This window comes from Montipora foliosa, chromosome 6 (assembly GCF_036669935.1).
Source record: "Montipora foliosa isolate CH-2021 chromosome 6, ASM3666993v2, whole genome shotgun sequence".
Taxonomy (NCBI): domain Eukaryota; kingdom Metazoa; phylum Cnidaria; class Anthozoa; order Scleractinia; family Acroporidae; genus Montipora; species Montipora foliosa.
The window spans coordinates 58,197,262-58,221,083 of record NC_090874.1 but is presented as its reverse complement, the minus strand read 5'-3'; the positions used below and the strand labels follow the sequence as shown (position 1 = coordinate 58,221,083).

The window sequence follows — 23,822 nt, the reverse complement described above, 5'->3', positions numbered from 1 at the left end:
ATACTTGTCGACTTCCCACAAAGACAAATGAAGTGTTGACCTCTGAACGTCTTCTAATGGCAGGTGAAATTCGTAACTTTGGCTAAATCTTGGGTTTTTAGACTTTCTAACTACTTCTGTTTGTCTCCTGGAGACTCCTTCTTCGTCGGGTTGAAGCCTCGTTTTCACGTAAGAGTCCACTGTATTCCAGAAGTCTTTTCCCACTAGCTGGTTTGCTTCAATAATACTAAGCAAAAGAATCTGTAAATTGCTTTGATAAATCATTGAGAATTTAATACTTCCTCTGTTTTGGTGGGAGGTTTGTGCAGTGTCCCGATCTATGCCATAGTCGACCTTACTTTGTTTTTCTTGTTCGCAATCAATGCATTCGGGTGAAAAAGTTGAAAACTGTGAGAGTGAAATCTTCCTCGCTGTGCTTTTGCCGTCATCTTTCAAGAAGGTGGAGTCTTTGTACACTGGTTTTTTGTGAAGCCTGCTCAGTTTACAAATGATGCAGATGACCATGAGAATCAGTATGGCAATAGCTCCACTGACAATGCCAAGCTTAGCTTCCTCTGATAAATACAGCATCGACTTGAGCTGTGCAGCGATGCAAGCTAGGTTGAAAAAAGAACTTAAAACAAATTGGAAAGAGAAGACAAAAGGGCACTTTCCTTTTGTCAGAACTGACCGGCCAAAGCCGTCAGTTTGCAGTTTGTCAGTTTGGCATCAATTTGAAGGATCACTTGCATGGTAATTCCTGGCATTGTTCTGGTGCAATATATCTATATCGCAGATACTTTTGTTCTTGGGCCATCGTAGTTTGATCAAAAATAAGACACAAACAGCAGTGATAAACATATTGAACTTGTTTATTTTGATTATGACTTGACGTTTCGTATGTGCTCTACATACATTTTCAAAAGTAACCGTTGAAATTTAAAACAGCTATTTATATATGACAAAGCGGATGAGGGGACTGGAACCTAGATTAAGCAAATACTTAACAGTAAAATATAATAATAATAAAAACAGAAAAGATTAATAAAGCATCAGCTTTTCACTTCCGACGTTGACGTTGAAAGCTGGCCCAAGTTCTTGAATAAAGAAGGTCTCTGTTATTTTACAATGATAGTCTGTTTTGCCCTTCGCTAAAAGTTCAATATGCTTATCACTGCTGTTTGCGTCTTATTTTTGATCAATATATATATCATCCCGGCCCGAAGGGCGTTGTAGAGTTTGTCCTTCCAAATGCCTGGTCCGACCGGTCAGTTCTTTCAAATGGAAAGCGTGCTAAGATTCGTTAAGGTGCGAGACGCGAGAGGTCATGTCGCAGGGACATGTTACAGAGACATGTTGCAGCGACCAGAAACTTGTGTAGTGTTCACTAAGGCGACATGTAGCAGGGACAAAATCACAACATGTGTGCACACACATGAAAATGTTGTGGGTACATGTCCCAGGGATATGTTGCAGCGACCCATGTCCCAGCGTCCCATGAAGTTCAACAAGTTGAACTTCATGGAACACGTCGCAACATTTTCATGTGTGTGCACATGTTGTGATTTTGTCCCTGCTATATTTCCCTCAGTGAGCACCACACAAGTTTTTTGTCGCTGTAACATATCCCTGCAACATGGCACCTCGTGTCTGCCCACCCTTAATGGCAGTTTAAAATAATCGCGTCATAATGGATGATGGCATTTAAGGCCGAGACACACTAAGCGGCAAGTCGCTCCGTGTATACTACTTGAAAAACAAGTTGCTACGACATGACGCCTGGTCGGTGCAGACGCAGTGATTTCTAATTCAATATGGCGGACCATATGACGCTCTCTCATTGGTTCATTTATATTTTGTCGCAGCAACTTGTTGCCGGAAGTGTTCACACGGTGCGACAACGCTGCTTTCGCTAATTTTGTCGCTGCGACTTATCGCCTCGTGTGTCCCGGCCTTTACACAGTAGCAAATATTGAATTCATACAACCCGCAACTTGATAGTAAGCCTCCCTCAGAAAATGATGCTTTTTGGAATACTAAGTTCTTCTTGCTACCGAGCGAAGCTGCAAATTTTACTGAGAGTACTTGTGGTACATTGAAGGTCTGCTTGTTAAACATTTTGCTTTAAAACAAGATTTAAGGTTGATTCGTTCAAAGGATTGGTCAAATTATCATTACGACTCGAGCTAATGGATTCCCGACTAATGAAAAAGAATCGAGATTATTGGGATCCTCCAAATCATTTTTGCGGGAAAAAAACATTTTTTTTTTGGTCATTTCAGTCTAGAATCTTATTTTCTGAGTTCTGATTGAGCAGTGAAAAATAAAACGTTTGCTTCGTTATGAACTCAACAAATTACAAACCTCGAAAATCGCTATGGTGTCATCTTGAACGACATTTCTCTGAAATAACAAACTGCATATATCTCTGTCTTTCCTACCATCGGAAAATTAATCCCTTAGTAGTATATAGGAGGGGATCCACAAGGAACAAAAGGCGGCGTCCACTCCCCTAGTATAGCTCAACGTATTAATTTTAGATCCTAATTTATGCAATTTACCTGCGCAAATAGTAACGCCAGGACTAATAAGCACATAAGCTCTAAAGCTACTGCAGACTGTTCTTCCCTCAGAAAACTAAGAGAGTCTCCTATGGACACAGTTCTAACAGTAAAATCCAGTTTATGAAGCAATTGGTTTGTGTGCAAGAAAGGAAGCGACAAAAGTTCCAAAACATGAAACCTGCTCGCTAGGCAAGGTGCTCCACTGTTCGCTTGGTGGGTTTCGTTGATGTATTTGCGAGATTTCGCCTGGTACCAGCTCCACGTTCTTTCATCAGTCTTGCTACAAAGAAAAAACAATCACAATCACAATCACAATTTAAATAGGGGGTAGTGAAACATTAACTGGTTATGCAAGGACTGTAACTATTTAAAAAAAATGATTTCAACATGATCACAAGTGCACTGTTGGTGAAAAGCAATTTTCGGGGTTTTCTCGAAATTTACCGAAAACAATCGAAGCTGAGCCGAAGCCTAACCCAGTGCTCTTTCGTTTCCAGTCCTTCAGAAACAGAACACAAAAATGGTGCGCTGACAGCAGAATATGCGTAAAGTTAGTTGCAAAATCGCCCTCTTTTTATGTCCCGGAAAGGAATTTTCGATAGCATAAAGGAAAGAGATACTCTGATATGATGTCACGAAGTGACTAAAAGGTACGAAGATTTCTTTTTATTTTGATTTGTAACCTCTGTCAGTTCGCCTGTTCATTAATTAACCTCACGAATACAGGTCGCGTCATTCCGCCTCAGAGTCAATCTGCTCCACAGCATTCTGACGAAATGAAAGCGAACCAACCCCAACCCTACTTTATAATCACTAAAATAAGTGCTTAGATCTAATCATTGAAATGAGTGCTTTTCATCATTAAAGTGAGTGCTTCGACACAAACATGCGTGCGTGAGTCGGATCGACTCTGGGGCAGTTCTCTGGGGCGGAACGACCAGTTACCGACTCGGAGACTGTAAGCGTAAGTAAAATAACAGTTTGTATTTGGAAATACTGTCAAGCAGGTAAGAAATGTAATGTAAAAATATACAAACCATTTTATTGGGTGTTAAAACTTCCTTTTATTGCAATAGAATAATGGGTAGTGCGCTAACAGTGAGCTTCTAATTTCGTTGACTGTTACTCAATTACAAATAATTCATCGTTTTTTCCGTTCCGGCCAAACCTTGTTGTTCGTTTTTCTTTGCATATCCTGATTTTGTGGGTAGATGCTGTCTTCTCGACAGCAAATCAAATTGTGCGACAGGGAGTCGGCAACGGTGGCCTAATGCGGCAAAAAGCGAAATGCACGGCGAAACGAAGCAAAATGTCGGAAATGCCCACATGAACTGTTTTAGTGGGAATTCACCTGTGACTCAATAGAAAACTGAAAAAAAAAAAACCTAGCTGTAAGGATGGCCCGTAAAAGAGTACAAAATCTCACACTCAGTGGTGATTGAAAGAGCTCTTATTTAACTTTCTAGCTGTTAGTTTTATAATTATTGTAGCAGCTCACTAATTTGTAAATCAAGATTTGCATATCACATATTTGACAATTATTCCATGAGCGCGTGTTGGATATTAGAGGTTATTTCATGGCTGGTGACCACGTACGGTTTTTATTCACAAGTTGTGTAAAACAAATGAACCAGCGCAGCGAGTGAGTTTGCTTAACACTACGAGTGAATAAAAATTGTACAAGCCAACTAACTGTGAAATAACTTTTTTACTAGGAGTAATCAAAGATTAATAAGTGCATTTGAAGTTCAATGAATTTAGCTAAAATCATACAAAAAACGTAGGAGGAAATTAGTTGAGACATTAAATTAAATGTCAGAGGCAGCACAAAGATATTGTAAATATGCAACAATCTGATGATGATTATGTAGATTTATTGAACATGGTACAAGGGCACACTCGTTGCAGTACAAATTATTGTCTTAGAAAAAAACAGAATGAATCAGATCTCAGGTGTAGGTTTCATTTTCCATTTCAACCTTGCACCAGTACAAAGCTAGAATTTGAACCTATTCATACAAAAGATGGAAGTGCCAAATACAAGGCAAAAGTAGTAACAAGTCGATGTGACGTCATAACTGCCCGCCCGATAGAAAGCCCAAAAAACCCTCAGAGCTTTCGCTAGTGTTCACAGGAGACCCATGAAATTAGGAAGCCTTCTCCTTCGTCAAACGCAATTATATACATACCGAGATTCATAAGCGAACAGAACTCAAAGATAAACATATCTTTTATTTTCTTTCAAAGGAAAACAACGCACTGTCAAGCCGCCTCACAGTTCGAGAGTTGCACTGAAATGGCTTCCTCGTAAAATGCTTTATATCTGAATTATCAGGCAAAAATGCTGTTTTTTTCTTCAAATGGCGCTCAAAGCTAGCAAAGAATTCCCTTAAAGTGCCCCTGTGATCAAAAAAACCACTTCCTTTTTTCCTTCAGATTTTGAAAGTGTGTTTGTTTAACACCTGACTGGCAAAATTTTGAGCTGTGATTTTTATCCAAGGCCGTTTACTTTGAGTGTAAGTTTTGGACTTCAAGGTCCGCCATTACTCACGTTCAAAACTGACCGATTGGACCTCAGACGCTTGGATCCAGGGAAAAGTGACGTCAGAGGCTCACTAGCTTAAAATTTCAGCATGTGAACGCAGCTTATTATATATGTAAAGCGTGAGTTTAAAAGTCTGAAAGCTCAAAACCCCCGTGCTGCATATTAATTCTGCGGCGTACACACGTATTGCACTCTTAAACTAGTGAGCCTTCGATGTCATTTTCTCCTCGATCCAGCTCTCTCAAGAACATAATGTTAATAATGGCGGACCATTAAATAGGAAAATTACAGTTAAAAAAAAAAGAGGTGTCTTTTTGAAATCAAGGCTTAAAACGTGGGTCACTTGGGGTTTTGTTAACATAGTTTTGAAATCCAAAGAAAAATATGAATTGATTTTTGGTCACAGGGGCACTTTAAGGAATTAGGCTCGTATTCCTCAATGTCTTCTTTTTTGGGAACCGTTATAAGGAACTCGCTGAGAAACTTGTTCAGCTCTTGAGGAGTCAATTCATCCATTTGTCTCGTCTCGCCTTTCAAAACAAGAAATTCGTGGAACAGAGCAACATTGTGTTTGGTCTTTTTCTTGGTGTTTTCCTTTTCCTGTCCGTCTATGAACTCTTCTACTGATGAATCTAGGCTCTGAAAACGGTTAGTCTGATTTGAAGCCATCTTTCTAAAGTAAAATGTGCCTAAGCTCATAGAAATGTGCTATTTGTCAGTCAAGAGGAGCGGCGAGCAAGCAACACGGTTTTGTTCACTAGTGAAAATTACGATATAGCCAATCAGAGCATCAATACGTCATTTTTCACTAGTGAAAAAAATGATATGACCAATCAGCTGGCTTCTATAGCGTGAAGAGACTATTTTTATCTCAATGCTTTTTGGCGCGTAAATCTCAGTCTGTAAATAATGAGAGATGATAGATAGCCAACGAGGCGCAGAGCGCCGAGTTGGCTATAATCATCCCATATCCAACAAGTGCGAGTGGATTAATAATTGTTTTATTAAGAAGCCCCCAAAATATAGAAAACTAGACAACAATAAAAATAAAAAGGCTCAAAAAATCACGCATATGCTTGCCTTGTTTGTAGATCATGGTATAATGGCTCATAACCCATGCTGGCTTAGCCAATCAAAACTCTCAAATTGCATTATCCAATGATCCAGTTTTTAATAATCATAAATATACAATGCTATACAAGAAAATAAGTACCAACAAGAATACTAGATCAATCAAAATTCAGAATTCATTTTGAAATTCCTAAGTCTCATTCGAAGTGTGACATACAAGATGCACCTCAAACTAACATTGGAAGTGAATACCGTGCATCTACATTTCAAATGAAAAAAGAAGCAGAGATTATTTTAATTGGGCATGATCATTCTTAACGTCATTACTCGAAATTAGTGGTCGTCTGGTCGTCCCAGATGACCAGAAAGTTTGCCGGGAGACTAGTTTTTAGTAAAATGAAAAGGTTGGTATCCCAAAGGAAAAAAACGGACAACCCAGCTATAAAAACTGTATTACTTAAAAAGCATCCGACTTACTCAACGGCTTTCTGATGTCAATGTCTGATAGTAGTGTGAAGTTAGCAATAATTAACTTGCTGCAGTTGAGCGTTTTCCAGTGTTTTGAATATCTGCAGCTTTTACAAAAGTCTGTGCCTCGTGAGTCCACAACATTTTGTCGACAACATTTTGTCGACAAGAGTACAGACAATGCAGAACCACTTTCAATTTGTTAAATCTTATTAGATGTTTTGGTGTGTAGTATTGTGGTGTATAATATTTTTACGAGTTGTACTTTATTTTGACGAGCCCATTAGGGCGAGTCAAAATAAAACGAGTAGAAATACTCTGACAGGAATACTACATACCAATCTAATAAGCTATAGATATATTATCCAGTTTTCTTTGCACTAAAATTTTTGCAAATGAAGAACATGTTACAGAGCTGGAGTGTGAGGCAAATGTCAGCAACCCAAACCAGTAAAACCGGCTCTCTACTGACAAAAACTAAGTGTGCAATATATCGTGGAATATTTGTACTCGTTTCGTTTGTTTTCTGTACAATAACTAATACTTAGCTCTTATTAACCGAGCAGGAGGTCTGTATGGGAGAATCTTGACCGAGGTCGTGAGTACAGACCGAACGCAGTGAGGTCTGTACACACGACCGAGGTCAAGATTCTCCCATACAGACTGACTAAGCTCGGTTAATAAGATGTTTATTATATGGCAAACAAGAACAATTTAATTCGTTTAATGTAACTGGTTTGTACTAACATTTTGCTTGCAAACAGCGATGAATGGCGATGAGCTGAACTTAATTCTGTCAAAGTTTGCTCGTCATCCTCTCTTTTGTCATCATGCTGTTTGGCACTTCCATAAATAAATATTGGTAGGAGAAAATACTCAATATTTTTGCATTTTAGTTTGCATCTTTTCACCGCAAAACATTACCAGTCTAGATGCCGGTCTAGATGGGAAAATCTAGACCGCGGTCAATATCGATTTTAACCAATCAAATTCGTGAATTTGGTAGTTCCCAGTCCTCGTGAAACAGAGCCATATAATAAAGTTGGATAATAATTAAGTGTTATATGTCCATTAACCCATTGACTCGCAGGGGTTCTCCATTGACGAGTTAAATAGTCTGGCGTTTGACAGTAAAATGCTAAGTCTGGCCGGTTTAGGCCGGTTTGGACGTCAAAGGGTTAAAAGAGGTAAGGTAAAGTAACACACAAGTCACTGGGGCTCACACAGCTTGAGCTTATCCTGGTTTCAGCATGAAGCAACTGAGAGTGTTGATACTCACCCCTGGATGAGATACTAGTCCATTTCAGGGTTTACCCTCAGCAGTGTGTAGCTGGTCCCTATTCATACACCTGGAAGGAGAGAGAAGGTGTGGAGCAAAGTTTCTTGTCTAAGGAAACAACCCAGTGATTGAGCTAGGCCTGAACCAGCAACCTTGGGGTCAGGAGTCTGAAGTGCTGATCACTACACCACTGTGCCTCCACTTAAAAAATAGATATAAAAATAACATCAATTATTATTTGGTTTAATGATGGTTTTAAAACCAAGCTCGCGTAAGGGAGGTGAGCATCACAGTCATCAGTGGTGTCTGTTTTTGCTAAAGATTTTGGCATGGTGTTTGACACTTTACAATTTGTAATGTTCGAACTGCACACTCACAGTAGCATTCAAATCTTGCATTAACCAATGATATTGGGTTAATTAGAAAAAGTCTTTTATTCTGTTACATTTAAGACTAGATTGCACTGAAGGCACTGAGTGGCCGGTGTGGGTGTAGAGAAATGGAAATGGAAGTGGAATTTGTTTACGGAAATGGAAATGGAATTTGTTTACCCACAGAACACCTTAAGAGTGCTCAGGATCTTGTTCAACATGTGTCTGTGCATTCTGGATCAAATTGGAATTTAGCAGTGTTGGTGTTTTGAGGAGAGGGGAAAACTGGCTTACCCGGAAAAAAAACCTCTTGGAGCAAGGAGAGAACCAACAACAAATTCAATCCGCACATGATGCTGAGACTCGGAATCGAACCAGGGCCACATTGGTGGGAGGCGAGTGCTCTCACCACTGCACCACCCCTGCTGGGGAGGGAACTGATATGCATTGAATGGGTATTATGACCTCTGGTCCTCTAAATTAGTGGATTCTGTCTTAACACAAGAAGTTACCCTGTTATGTGAATAGTATAAACTGTATTACCCTGTTCTTAAAAATTTAGTGAATATCAATTTCTGCCTTGCACAGTGAAGTACTGTTAATTACTCTTTTTTGCATATCACGTGAAAAGAAGGAATGTCTTCCTAAGTAAAGTTGAGTTTCGGTGTTCTATATTTTACTTACTTGTTTGTCAAAAGCATGTTTTGCTTACAGGGGAGCTCTAAAGGCCTTGGTGCCTTTTTGTTGATTAATTTGCTTTAATATATAATTTAGTGTCTCATGGTCACTGCCTACTCATTACTACCCTTAATTTATGTGGAAAACTGTTGAGCCGATAGTCATGCAAATGGATTGCGGGCTAATCATGATAAGGTGACCAACTGTTATCTGGGGTAGTGGGTGGGGTGGGGGGGGGGGAATAAAATTATTTGCTATCGCTTATGGAACATCTTAGACATGATTAGGTTGGCCTGTGTACCCAAAAAGTGCCGTAAAGCTTTATCCCAGTGGTAGGCATGCATTAATGGCAGTAGCAACTTAATTTAATTTGCAGTGAGAATAGTGCACTGAGATAATAAATCCATTTCAGATTGGGGCAATGGCTGGTGAATTTTACCTGTTGTTCTTCCACACGAGATCCTGAAATGCAGATGCTGCTTCCCTCTCAAGCATGGCACATAATCTTTGGAGTTTGAGGCTGGATAGTCTGCTTTTGTCAATCGAAGCTGTTGTATGATATGAAAGGGAAAAGCAAGTCGGTTGTTGTGTTGTTAACATTGAAATGGGTAGTATCTTGTCCAAATGCTCGTGTACTTCTGCTGCTTTCGAGAGGGAGGTTCCACTGCAACCAAGTAATGTGGAGATATCCATCGCAACAAGCAACGATGGAAATGATCTAAGGGGATTGCAGGCAGGGCAAGAGAAAGTCAGCAGTGAGGAACCAAAATCTCTCAAGATGTCATACCAGTTATTTGTCCTTGAAACTCTTAACAGATATCGACAGGAGAATCGTTTCACTGATTTCACCATCAGAGTCAATGGCAAGAATTTTCCTGTCCACAGAAATGTCTTGGCTGCTAGTTCTAATTTCTTCAGTGATCTGTTTTCTGAAAGTGACTCCTCTCAACCAACTGACTGTGAGTTTGAAAAAGTTGACCCAAGCACTATGGAAAATATTCTTAACATCCTGTACACTGGAAAATGCAAACTGGATGAGCTCAATAATTTATCAGTGCTTTCCTTAGCAGAGACTTTGGGTGTGCAAGAGTTATTTACTAAATTTGCCGAACTCCTGCAGGGAAACAAAATATCCGTTACCAAGCTAAGAGTGCTTAATTCCAATAATCAAGATGCTGTTTTGACAAGGTTGTCATCATTTCAAACAAAGGGTTTGTTTTGTGATGTTACCTTGACAACACGTAGTGGCAAAGTTGTACCAGTTCACAAGAATGTGCTAGCAGCGGTTAGCTGTTATTTTGAAGGACTCTTTAGGTCAGAAATGAGAGAGGTTCATGAAAAGAATGTCGACTTTGGAGTCATAGATGAGACAGTTGTTGAAGAGTTGTTAAATTTTGTTTACATTGGAGAGATCAACATTTCATTTCATAATGCAAGGAATTTGCTGCAGGCTAGCGATTATCTTTTAATAGAGCACTTGAAAAGACGAATTATTGATTTTGTAAAGGACTCTTCAACATTGCTAAACTTTTGGCTGGTATATTCCCTTGTTAGAAGTTTTGATTGTTTGGATGAGGTGTACCAAGAAATGGTGAATTTTGTATCCATTCACTTTTGGAGCATTGCACATTCAAGCGAATTTCTGTGTATCACAGAGCAAGATGTTAGGTGGTTTCTTTCAAATGATGACATTTTATCCAGCGAAGCTCAAATGTTGGAATGTTTAATTCGATGGTATAGGCATTCACTAGAAGACAGGAAGGAATCATTTAGGAGACTTTTGAATCTTATTCACATGGGTAGTATTCCAGATCAGTACCTTAAGAGGCTTGTTGCAGATGAAGGCATCGATGAGCTGACAAGATTCTCCGGATACAGACTGGACGATGATGTTCCAATTGAGGATATCTTGAAGACTTCAGCCTACCACAATGTGGTCTTGTTTGGTTTGACACATAGGCTACATTACACTCACTCCTACAATCTCTGCTACTGGCTTCCATTTGCTGGTCCGTGGTCTCTTATTGCTCGCATTCCACATAACAAGTCAATGTTGGCCAATGGCACCCCTCTTGTTTATACCAGCTCTGGATTGTATGTGCAAGTTCCTTGGAACAACCCAAAGCTTGCATTCCACAGAAATCCTTTGACGGCCCGTCATCTTATGCCAAATTCAGGAGTGGCTCCCACCACAGACATAGAGCCTTCTGCACCCATGACCTTTGACTGTGCAGCCGTGACTATGGGCAAATTCATCTACTTGATAGGAGGAATGTCCATGCAGGAGGTCACAGAAGTCAAAACAGTACAGCGGTATGATGTTGAGAAACAGACCTGGTCACCAGTAGCGGACATGCTTGAGCCTCGGTACGAGCTAAGTGCGGTCAACTTCAAAAACAGGTACATCTTTGTGTTTGGAGGCACTGATGGGTCATCTCATAGGGAGTGTTTAAAGACGGTAGAAAGGTACGACCCACACATTGATCGCTGGTCGTATGTTAGTTCCATGCACCAGCCGCGATCCAGTGCCTTTGCGTTTGTCCACAATGAGAAAATCTATGTGATTGGCGGAGAGCGAGGTGAAGACGTGATTCCGACGGATTGCGAGCTCTATGATCCTGTGACGGACGATTGGCAAGTGGCGAGAGTACAGGTGAACACGCTGTACATGCCTAAGGGACAAACGGAGCAAGGGTCCTTTCTTTATCACCCAACCACTGAGAACAGAGAACTCAACGCAGGATGTGCGGGTGGGCTGTCTGTGTTGTCGAGCACCACAGCACAGCAGGACCAAGAGGGGAGGCTCGATGAAGCAAAGATCACAAGACCTTACGTTACTTGTATCAATGGATCCATCGTGATTCTCGATTTCAGCACATGCGCAGACGGCCAGCGCAGAGCAGATTTTTATTTTGTGGACCCGGATTCAGGAAATTTTAGAATTTTACAATCTTTGTTTGCGTGGCCGACTGATATCTCTTACGGTGCCGTAATGCCTCTGAGCCGGAGAGACATGATGAAGGCTCTCAAGGACTATTCAGTTCATGATGGTTCTATAGACAATTTGTAAACATTGGCATGTACTAATTTGAAGTTACCCGATCTTTCTAGAGCCAGGAGTCGACGAGACCAGGGGCCCGTTTGTCAAAAGTCCCGAAACTTTACGGGCCATTTTCGGGTGTCACAATTCCCTTTGTATCTCAAGAAGGGAGAGGATTTAATTCGTCAAACTTCACAGTTATTTTTCTTTGTTTTACCTTAAAAACATGTTAAAAGATCGGCTTTCCAAAACAAGCGGTTGCCAATTTCACAAATGACTTTCGGGCCCGAAAAGTTTTTGGGACTTTCGAGAAACCGGCCAGGACCGAATACTGAACGAGAATGGCATGGAAGAGGAGAGTGCATTGTCCTTCATAGTAATGTAGTGTTGTTGCCTTAAGACAATCCACCCGGAAATTTTAGGACTGGGATTTCGTGCTTATGATTTCATGCAGGAACAGTCCTAAAACCTTTCCCGCAACATAAAGCTTACGTAGGTACGTATGCTACGAAAGGTAACTTCACGTAGTTGTATGTTTGTCCGTACGTATTTCGAATCTCAGTTTTAGTCGATGAGCCTAGTTTTATCAGAAAATCCAGCAAATTACATCAATACACGAGGCATGGCTTTTAGTCAGGTTTTGAAAGTTTGTGCAAAAATGCACTCTTGTTTTGATCTGCTCTGCTATTAAATAAATGCTGTATTTGCGTCGAGGCTTGAAGTGGCAAAAACATCGATCGGAAGTGACATCAGTTTGGGAAATCGCTTCTAGCGATAGGAATCAATATTTTAAAAACGAATTTTGTCCAAGAGCAAACGATTATTTAGCTTTAGGGTCTTTTCCTTAAGTAGAGAAAGTTAGGTAGCTACTAATGACTTTTTAATATGGTAAATTATTTTTAGCTTAGTTTAAATTAGAAACTTGATTTTGACGTTTTTGAGCAATTTTGGGTTATTTTCATGTGAACCATTTCCGAATTTCACTTTAGTCTCGCTTTCAAAGAGAGTCCACTCGAAAATGGACCATTTCCGAGTTGCTGTTTGTCTCGGTTTCGAAGTGAGTCTTGGTGCTCAACTATTGTAAGGGAAATGAGCTTGATTTGCATAAGAATACGCAACTCATTTCCGTACTCTTAAGATTTGCAATCATTACCAATAGCTCTTTTTTTCCAAAACATGTTAATGTCTTTAAGAGAATGACTTTGATCTCGAGTATTTCAGTAAGTTACGCGCTGACTGTTTCCAGCAAGCGATGGGATGCGTTCGAACTGAATGATTTAGGTATGCGTGCATAAAGAGGAAACTAGTAGAATGACCGGTAGTTTGCAAATCAGTTTCTGTCTTGATCTCTCGAATGCCGGGTACGAAATTGATGTGGTGAGTGGGTGTCGACGGCCGCGCTTACTCAACAGAGAACGGATCGCTTGCAAGCAATGGTTCCTCTCTCGTTTCACTCCCTAAACTGGCATGAAAAGAGAATCAAAGTGAAGCTAATCTCGTTAAAGAAAGAGGAGTGGAGCAGACAGATGCCATGTTATTTTGCACTTGTTTTCGATTAAATTTTTTTTTGGGCTTTCGAATTTATATTTTCAATGGTCGATTTTAACAGTCTGAGTATCTCTAAAGAATTGACGCCTTTTCTTGTATGCGTAAATCCTATATGTCGGGCCCAGCGCCACGGATGTTTATTTACGGTGTAATTTTTCCCATGGTATTTGTATAAACTCCGAGATAAAAAAATAAAATCTTTCGGAAACCATCCCACCCTCATCCGTCCTCCGTTCTGAGGCTTTTTTTCCAAGTTAATGTTTAGAGTTGATCACTCGCTAGCTTTGTTCTTATAATTGTTTATTGTTTATTCTTTTTTTCGTCCTTAGAATTCTTTATTCGTCCCGCGATTAAAACTTTTGTTATCTTACTCATTTCTTTTAGTGTCATAACACCCTGAACAAAACGTCTTCTCAGATTATCGAGATTTAAAAGGAATTAAGAATTTGAGGAAGAGAGTTGAAGTATAGTAACCCATAAAAAAAGTTGAAAGGGCCAGATCAACATGAAGAAACTTAATATGTGAAAGAATGGCGACAATTTTTAAAACTCGTAGAGCTGTCCATCTTTTGAGATGATGTTAATGTCCGTCGGTTTTTTTATTCATCTCGACAATGTAAAATCTTTGCCAAAATGGCCGCCATTTTAGTATTCTTTTGTTCGATTGCAACTTAGCCCTTTTGGCTTCGTTCAGAGTTAAATATTCTTTTGAATTTACGTTTGAAAGCGAGGCCAAAAGGGCCAATTTGCAACGAAACAAAAGAATTCTTAAATGGCGACCATTTTGGAATAAGGTGTTAATTTTAGTTCATATAACCCATGGCATTATTTACAATTAACCCATTTTCAAGTCACCTGGACCAATAACAATAAATCTCCCCTTTAAGCAGTTTCATCGAGTGTCGCAAAACCAAGACCGGCGCAAGCTAGCGCAATGAACCAATATGACCTGTCACTTGCATCAAGCGCGGGTAAAAAAGCGCGGGTAAAAGCGCACATGTTGTACTTTCGCATTTCAATGGTGAAAAAAAAAAAAAAGTGGCGCGAAATTTATAAGACAATCAATGCGCATGACACTCAATTTTGGACCGCTCTATAGGAAATAAATATACTTCGAATATTTTTGTACCCTTAATTTAAATCAGATTCGCCTTTGTGCGATTTCAAGTTTCTGGAATTACAGGATGCCACATAGCCACAGGTTTCCTCAACGAAGCGAGCATGTGATTCCAGTGCGAAACGCCACTTCCGATTACATTCTGCCCAAGAAGCACATGGCCAACCGTTTGATCAGGGCCTTGCGAAAGCTTGTTAACAACAGTGACTTTGAAAGTAACTTTCTGTAGCGTTTCCGAAGTAACTTTGAAAGTAAAAGCTTCGTTGTAAACTGGATTTAAAGTCTTTTTCTGCATGGCTGTCCGCTTTCTCCCCAGTCTTTCTCTGTTTACCATTAAAAAAACTCTTACAGAGGGACCTGCGAAAACAAGTGTCCCAAAAATAATTAATTTCAAGTAGTCACAGAAAATGTTACAAAAAAAAAATTCAAGTAGTAGCAGGAAATGAACAAATTTGTTTCCTTACAAGAGATTCTATTTTCAAACTGGCCAATTTCCGAGTTCACGTCTGCCTCCTCTTCAAAGCGAGTCTAAGCGCGAAGTTTTTCTTATGAATATTAGTTTTCATTTTCATCGAAAGTAGAACTAATAACCATCACAAAAACTTCGCAGTTAGACTCGCTTTGAAGAGGAGGCCGACATGAACTCGGAAATGGCGTATTGATATGATTGGCCCATAAACACGACGTATACAAAACTGAGTCTGGGCTAGCCTTATGACATTTTAGCACCATCGAACAGAGCGCATCTTCCAAGGCAAGTCTGGTATCTGTGGTTCGGGGATAAGGATATCGAAGGATAGGTTAGAGAACAGGGATGGCGCAGTAGTGACAGCACTCTCCACCCACCAATGTGGCCCGGGTTCGATTCCCAGACTTGCAGGTTGAGTTTGTTGGTTCTCTACCCTGGGGCCCGTGTCTCAAAAGTCCCGAAACTTTACGGGGCGTTTTCGGGTGTCACAATTCCCTTAGTATCTCAAGAACGGAGAGGATTTAATTCGCCAAACTTCACAGTTAGTTTTCTTTTTGTTGCCTTGAAAACATGTTAAAAGATCGGCTTTCTAAAACAAGTGGTTGGCAATTTCACAAATGGCTTTTCGGGCGCGAAAAGTTTTCGGGACTTTCGAGAAACGGGCCCCTGCTCCGAGAGGTTTTCTCCGGGTACTCCGGTTTCCCTCTCTCCTCAAAAACTAGCTTACGATTTGATATGAGTTGAGTTGATTTGCTTTCTGTGCAGTGCCCCCATTTTGTGCCCCGGAACCAAATACGGTTGACACTTAAATAAAGTTCATTATTAATGGTCCCGTGTCGTAAATACTCTTTTTCTTTGGCCATCCTAGTTTTATCTGGAATAATACACAAACAGTGGTGACAAACATCAGATACAAACGCATCCTTTGAAATTATCTTTTACTTGACGTTTCGTATGCTTCTGCATACATCTTCAGAAGTGACGGTTAATACTGAAATGAATATTTCAGCAGCGAAAAGCTGTCTTTACTAGTTTTTTTTTGTCACCTCTATTGTTACTTAATAGTTAATAGTTAATAAGTTAGTGATCCTGTATATTTAAATTCAAATTTTGCAGTAACCGTCACTTCTGAACATGTATGCAGGAGCACACGAAACGTCAAACGAAAAGATAATTTCAAAGGGTGCTTTTATATCTGATGTTTTTCGCCGCTGTTTGTGTCTTATGGTCCCTTATGGTCCCCTGCCCTGTTTAGGCATAGAAAACATTTTTGAATGATTGTCATTGAGATCATTTTGACTTCGATTTTAAAGCAGAGGCCTCTTTAGGAGATCTCCTTTGAGCAACGAAATCTTTTGAAATTAAAAGTGTTTTCTGGAATACGTCTGGGTTTGGGGGATGATAATTTCTTTAATTTTCCCTGATTCAATAATGATGTTAACAAATTTCACCTTGGAAATAAAGAGAGAGATTTTGCATCAAGTGTATAATTGCGACAAAGGTCGATCTGAAATTTGCGTTTTGCAAAAAAATCAAAGTAATTCAATTGACTTTTTCCCACTTCTTTCCTGTTGGCTTGAACAACTTCTCGAAAAAGAGAAAGAATTTCGAATATGAAATTCTTTTTAATGCTACAAGGCCGTTTGCCATTTCAAGTAAAGGCAATGGCAAATGTATTTGACAACTTTAAATTGCTGCAGATTAGTGTTAAGAACTCAACAAAAATCAGTCTTCAAACCTACCCCATAAACCAGTCTGCGTCTCTATTTTCAGGTTTCTCGCCTTGAGAATGACGATAGTAAGACGTTGAGTCGTAGGAAAGTAGTTCAAGGAGACGAGCAACTCACCAGCGTGTTCGTGACTTGCCCCCTAAAAAAGGAAGCACGGAAATAAAAAAAATAGGTTGACTCGGCTCCTTAGTATCTTTTATTCTTTTCTTTCTTTTCTTGCGGCATGGCCGTGTCTCTGACTTGGTCACGTTACTGGAATCCTTTGTCTGGTGAGTTGTTGGCGTCTAATTTATTTCAACATTTTTGTGATCAGGGCGAGAGGTGATGTTTGAACTTTGCCAGGGCCGAAAAAACTAACGATAAACGCACAAAGGAGGTCCCACTTGCTGCCTCAACTAAGATGATTACGTCACTGGAGCCCATGTGCTGTTTTTCTCTTTATAGGTTTTAAAGAATGTTGGTAAAATTTACTAAAAGCTACTATAAGGCCTAGATGACTTTAACCCTTTCACTCCTGTGGGGTTCCCCATTGACGAGTAAAATGGTCTGGCGTTAGACAGAGTAAAATCTCTAAGTCTTAGTGGCCCTTACGGGATTGAAAGGGTAAAAGACACATTTAAATAACTTTTGGTCTTCTCAAGCCTTGCGCGTTCGGTAATAAGTGCATAGCAGAAGGAAGGGGGAGGGGGGAAACATGGGAAAGCTGGCTGACCACACTCATATATACCTGTGGCAGACCCGGCGTAATGTCGTACCACTTGGGCTGCGTTTTATCAAGTTCAGCCTCGTCCAGCGAAAGCAACACCTGACCAATCACATGCAAGTTTGAAAACGCGTCCACCTCGATCACCTGAATGTGGAGTGAGAGTGTTTCAATTGCGTGGTCACCGAACGAGAATAACAACTCTTCATTCCATTGCGGGACAAACGTCATTTTTTGTTTCTCAATTTCCTTCTCTGCTAAAATTTCTTCGTCCTTACAAATTTGTACTAGCAGATAAATTAAAGCTGTTGGTAAGCTCGTTCGGCAAATGATTCCCTTCGCCTGAACCAGACCAATGCTAATAACTTTTTCTTCCTTGTTGTATTCAATTGAGAATTGAAGTTTCCCGAAGTCTCCGGGTGTTTCAATAATGTATGGGTCTTCTCCACTAGAAAGACTGTCAGCCACAGAGCCGTTCTCGTAAGTCTGATAAGTAATTTCCTTCGGCCATCTTCCTTTCTGGTGAATGTAGTATGTCTCTTGTTTAAGGCTGCGCCCGCGATACGTTTTGCGATAACGCAACCAGACCCAGCAGCACTTGCAAAGGACAGCAAGCAACGCGGCAACTAGGGCCGAGGCCACCCCGATTACCACTGCTAAGACCAAAGATAGCTTCACGGCCACTGAAATAGATAGAAAGTATTTATTTAATTCACAATAGAACTCCTCCTTTTGCACGTAGGGATTCGTTCAACAAAAATTTTTTGTTACACTGTAATAGTACCAACTTGTTTATCAGGGAGTGTGTCACAATGTACTCTATTGTCAGTAAAATGTTGTGCCAAAAAGATATTAGCTTGGTCGGGCTGGGGGTTGTCGACAAAGTCATCACAATGTTTGTTTCTTTATTTTTTCTCCATTCATCACGTTACAGTATATTAGGATATAAGAAAGAAGAGAAACACAAACTGACACGCATGAAATCACAATGAAAAAAATAACAAAGGTCTGAGCCTCAAATAATTGAAAAGCGATTTGATTCAACTGCGATCGGGTAAAGAATGCGCACTAGGAGAGAATTCAAGAGGATTACGTAACAGGGAAAATCAAGCTGAAGTCGATGATACTTCATACATCTTTATTACGCATATGTTACGCGCGCAGTGATTGGTCAGTTTAGAGGCCCGTATTCTGAAGCACGGCCCACTATGCTTCATGGTATGCTCGATTCAATAAAGGCCGGGACACACCAGGCGATAAGTCGCCGCAACAATTCGCCTCGTGTGACACGGTTAATTTTGTGAAATTCATGTTCGCTGGGGCAGAATTTTGTTGCCGCGATCTGTTGCACGAATTTAAACCAGTTTGAATTCGTGCGACTGACCGCAACGACAAAATTAGCGAAAGCAGCATTGTCGCACCGTGTGTACACTTCCGCAAAAAAAGCGCTGCAAACAAAATATAAAATAAACCAATGAAAGAGCGTCATATGGTCAGCCATATTGAATTAGAAAACTAGTTCACATTCCCCTCATACGAGATCACTGCGTGTGCACCGAACAGGCGTCGTGTCGCAGCGACTTGTTTTGCAAGTAGCACACACGGAGCGACTTGTCGCAGAAACCTGTCGCTGCGACTTGTCGCCTAGTGTGTCTCGGCCTTAAGGAGTTCAGAGTTTCAAAAAACGTGCGCGCGTCGGGATAAAAGGAAGCATACATTTAAACAAAAAAACCAAAAGATTTTTAATTCAAATTCTTTCTGCTATTTAACATAACAAAGAAGACATATATACTTTTTTTTTGTCCCGACGGGCACATTAATTCGTTTCTTGAAACTCCGAACTGGCTTATTGTCAAGAGTTATAAAAACATGTTACTTACTTAAGGTATCTTACTAAAGTTACAGCTCCTTGTGTTTTTTTCCGATCATCGCATAGCATGGAAAGTTTCAGAACGGCCTAGAACGTTGTCAGTAAGAACTTTATATGTCTTTTTGAATACACTCACTCGTGGTAATCAACTCATGACCAATACATTGTGATATTTGCATTGCCTCGAATACGTGAGCTGCAGTTAATTTCGTCCATATTGAACTATTTTCCTCCAGCCACCTTGGTCATGTGAATGCATCATTAAGGTTTCTCAATTTTTAAATATATTTTTTTTAGGCTTAATTTTGGGTTGCATACAATCTTTGAGGCAATCAATGCGATTGTAAGTGATTCTGAGATGTCCTTGGAAAGAAAGACACAAATAAAAGAAATGAGCTGATGACGGTTGATTGGTCCTATTTACTCCCTTTTAACAGCGGGCGAAATTTAATCACGTGATTATCGGACGCTCTTTTTTTTTCCCCAGCCATTGCGCCCTCTCGCTTCTCTCGGCGCTCATTTCCCACGTGTTATAAAGGTGAGTGCGAACGAATAAACCCCCATATGGTAGTTTTCTCTTCGCGCCTTTTAAGCCGAAAAACCAAGCTAGCCTTTTTCTTCAACATTATCTCATCTCGCGCCGAGTGTGTCCAAGGCTGGTTATTAGGCTGTCGTCATTGGCTACAACAAACCGGATGAAAGTGATAATTGCAGTTGTGAAACTGAACCAGCTTGATTATTTTAGGTCTTTCGCATGAACAATATTATAATAGATCCACCCTTTTATGTTAAACCTATGAGGGTCTTAGTTTTAGTTTGAAATTAAGTCCATTTCGCTATCAAAAAGCTGTACATTGTGCGTTAATTATTAAAATAAGCCTTAGGTCAAATGAAGGAAGTTTGTGCCTCAAGAATTTTTTTTGTGATCTAGAAAAGGTGCAGCTTTCTTTGGTTTTTTAAACGGTAAATTAGGTGATTGATTTTACTTGTCTTTCACGAAAGTCAAAAAGTACTTGAACACACAAATGTAATTCGTTTTAAAGAGCGTTACAGTTGAACTTCAAAAGCATCTTCTCACTAGAAAAGAGATTCACGCGAGCCTCTGAATACTTTTGTCAGACTTGACAGCCATGCGATGTGTGCAATCATCTCGTATCGTTTTCTACGCTAACCTTGAACCTTGAGTCACGTTTTTATGTCTGAGAGCACCTATTTTCTGGCGGAAATTGGAAGAAACAGAGATGCCATTAAGCTTTTTGTCAGTTTTGATAGTTTTCCGAATTGAATTTCTTGAAAAGTGATTAAAAGCAGTCTTTCATTTTAGTTTCCCGGGACAACCACATCTGCTGGATAAAACCTGAAACAAACTTTAATTACCGCTTTGGATTTGCAATTCAGATTTTGAGTAGCACTGAGACAACCTTCAATTCGAAGTAAACACGACAGACACCAACAGTCTATATGTTTTTGGAAATGACCGTCCTCAAGTAGCTGGGAAACGATATTTTTACTTGATAAATATATAAACTTTCAACTGACGAGATGAAGGGATAACTTGCGTGATCCTTTCGTGTTTTCCATTAGTTTAAAACATTTTGAACAAGAAAAATGCAAACAACGAGTGTTCGTTGTGAAGTTTGCAGAAGCACTTTCATGTAAAATAAGTGATAGCCCCCAAACTTTAAGCGATAAAACCGCTAAATGAGAAATACCATTTAAATTGATATTTTTGCACGGTTGTAGAATCCTATTTGTATGCACTGCTGATGTGTCTCTGTTAAAACTTCGTTTCGAATCTCAGTTAGTGCCCTGTTTACTTTCTTGCTCGCTTGACTGGCGAATGGAACTAAAATAATGGGGAAGGCATGAATTCATCCCCTCTGCATCACTTTTTCACTTTCTGGAACATAAAAAGTAAGATTACATTTGCACAAAGTGTATGCCTGAAATTGGATATGTTAACATACGCATTTTATGCGCTGTGTATATTATGACAGTACGGAGGTTTAGAAAATGATCGTGTTCTAACAGATTCCCAAGGGTATTGAGCGCAGTCACTCGCCATTGAAAAAATTCAACCCCTAAAACGACCAAAACATGTGCCATGCCCTTCTCAATACTGATTGCAATTACTCACGGAATTCACAAGACAGGATAGACGCATGCGAAACTAGCCGTTTACACATTAAGATTAATATGAACGAGATGGAGATTCCATATTAGTCTTTTAAACGCATAACTAAACCTCTTAGGGCAGAGCGAGCTATGAGTAAAATTAAGAAATACAAGAATGACCCACTAAACTTACTTGGTGTACAAATCGAGAAGATTTGCCGCCCATAACAAGCACTACTGCTTGCAGAGGATTTAGAGACATGGGCCTTTTCGATAGCCCAGCGATCACTATGTCGATAGCCCAGTGATCTCAATTATTGCGCGATTGACTTGTATCGATCGTAATTTGCTTCTCAGTTGACACAGTTCGAAACAACAAGATGCTTTCGTTTTCACCTCATCTCAAATCATGGCTGCAAATCATGATCGGCTGCCGGGTTGAAAGTAATTTGCGTGTGTTTTTACACAACTGGAATCTGATTGGTCTAAAAAAGCAAAATATTGTAAAATTGGATCAACTCCATTTGACATTGCAGATCACTGGTGTATTTTGAATCAAGGTTTCTCATCTCAAATGATTTAGGATGCAACACAGCAAGTGCTACCCTTGGACCTTTAGTAGTTTTCATGACAAGTGATAAACGTGTAACTTAATATTCTAAATATCCTGATTGCGAGTTTTATAAGCAGTACTGTATTTCAGTTTTGGTGGATACTAACCACGCCCGTGTTTGTTTTGTTGCGAGGGATTTTAGAAATATATATCTTACAATCGGGTGATATGACGCACGAATAAGATCAGCGCATCTCGCCACAAAATCATCGTGAAATAAAACTTAAGTGATCTGTACGGGTCCAAACTGTACCGCAAATGATCCCGGAACGCACATGATCTCGAAAAAAAAGTAAGGAATGGCATGGAGGGTGGAATGGGCGGGATAGAGAATTATGTGAAGAGCGCTTAGTTCAGTTTCAAACGTCGAGCTACCGCCATGTCGAGCTAAATTCAAGGATTAAATTCGACGTTCTAAACTGACTGTGACTATAGGCCCGTTTCTTGAAGCCTGGGAGCATACTTTCTTTCGATCTTCCTAGAAAAATCGGGTCTGTCAGAGGCCTCGAATCGGGGACAAGACTGGGACATTTCGTATTGAGCATGCAGTGTTAAAAATTCAAATGTAACTTGGTGTCAGTCACGCGTCGGGATATTCGAACAACTCTGGCAAACACACGCAGGGTTCGAGAAACGGGTCCCTGGTCACATGCAGTTAAGAATTGCGTCAAATTTAGTTTTTTGATGATTGTATCCGATACTGATTAAATGTGGCAAATTTATAAAAGCGTGATAAGAAACAAAATTCAGTCCTTCTGGAAAACTATAATGAGGCAGAAACTTTTTGTGAGCAGAGGAATTGCACTCGATTAGAAAGTTAGAAAAGGAAGCAGAAACCTATGGGAGAGAACTTTACGTACCAGACCAGAATTTCGCTGAAAACGAATCTAAGACTGCTTGCGCTAAGAAGAGTACTGACCAATATTAATGTCAAACAGCTTGCACAATCTAAAATTGCCCAAACAGGGGAAGAGAAAATTATGCATGGAAAATAACGGCGTACAAGAGACAAAGAGGCAGATGTGGATTACCGCGCAATCCTAGCCTGCGCAGCAAGTGGTCCTGTTCGAAACTGACCGCGCGAAGGTTGGGTCTCTTGCCTCAACTTCCGCGCGGCCAGTTTGCGGAAACTCGTTTCGAAGCTCTTCTGTCGAACAGAAACGCTTGCTGCGCAGGCTTGCGCAATCCACCCAAAAATAGCTGAAAGGTGCCGGGACAAAAGCAAAAGCGGAAAGACCTCCTTGTCGCAGCCCAAGATCAAAGCTATGGGACAGCTCAGGTGGTCTCGAATTGCGTTCAAGGGTAGATTTTTTTCAAGCTTGCATGCAACTGTTTAACTTGCTTAGGTGGCTTTCTAACTTTGCTTTTCTGAACTTTCTAACTTTTATGACATTTCAGAGCTACACATGTTTCACACTTGGTGTAAATCCTTTGCTGTCCCGGCCGGCAAAACAAAACAGATAGCGATGAACGTCAATGCGCAAGCGCGGCCTAAGAATGCCGACCTTAAGATCTAACTAAGGGTTCGTTCGATTGACCGTATTCCGGAATAGGAATACATGGAATATAAGTTAGAAATCCTTCGTTTTTATGGAGATTCACATTAAAATTGTCAAACATCTGCTACAATGCTATTTTAAACATATTTTTATTATCCCTACT

General features: G+C 40.1%; 3 protein-coding genes across 4 annotated transcripts in view; 1 reads left to right on the top strand and 2 right to left on the bottom strand.

Moving 5' to 3' along the window:
* LOC138007921 (synaptotagmin-6-like) overlaps positions 1-2,832 on the bottom strand; it is a 5,628-nt gene extending 2,796 nt beyond the window's left edge. Inside the window, exons 1-2 of one of the 2 annotated variants that reach the window (XM_068855049.1) lie at positions 2,541-2,832; positions 1-596 (exon numbers count right to left, since the gene is read on the bottom strand). The exon at positions 1-596 is cut by the window's left edge and continues 102 nt beyond it. In XM_068855049.1, the coding sequence (XP_068711150.1) occupies positions 1-570 (570 nt within the window). In that variant the 5' untranslated portion in view covers positions 571-596; positions 2,541-2,832. Of the gene's footprint in view, positions 597-2,343; positions 2,481-2,540 lie in introns of those variants that run through there. The other variant, XM_068855048.1, reaches the window with a different exon arrangement.
* Positions 2,833-3,052: 220 nt separating this feature from the next.
* On the top strand, positions 3,053-13,579 carry LOC138007916 (kelch-like protein 12). The gene is made up of 2 exons (XM_068855041.1): positions 3,053-3,193; positions 9,368-13,579. The coding sequence occupies exon 2, from the start codon at positions 9,560-9,562 to the stop codon at positions 12,023-12,025; it is 2,466 nt and encodes an 821-aa protein (XP_068711142.1). The 5' UTR covers positions 3,053-3,193; positions 9,368-9,559; the 3' UTR covers positions 12,026-13,579.
* Positions 13,580-13,863: 284 nt separating this feature from the next.
* LOC138007917 (synaptotagmin-2-like) lies at positions 13,864-22,004 on the bottom strand. The gene is made up of 4 exons (XM_068855042.1): positions 21,741-22,004; positions 17,587-18,245; positions 16,872-16,998; positions 13,864-15,017 (listed from the first exon to the last, which is right to left on the bottom strand). Coding segments are annotated over exons 1-4 (1,098 nt in total). The 5' UTR covers positions 21,742-22,004; the 3' UTR covers positions 13,864-14,706.
* Between the last annotated feature and the right edge of the window lie 1,818 nt (positions 22,005-23,822).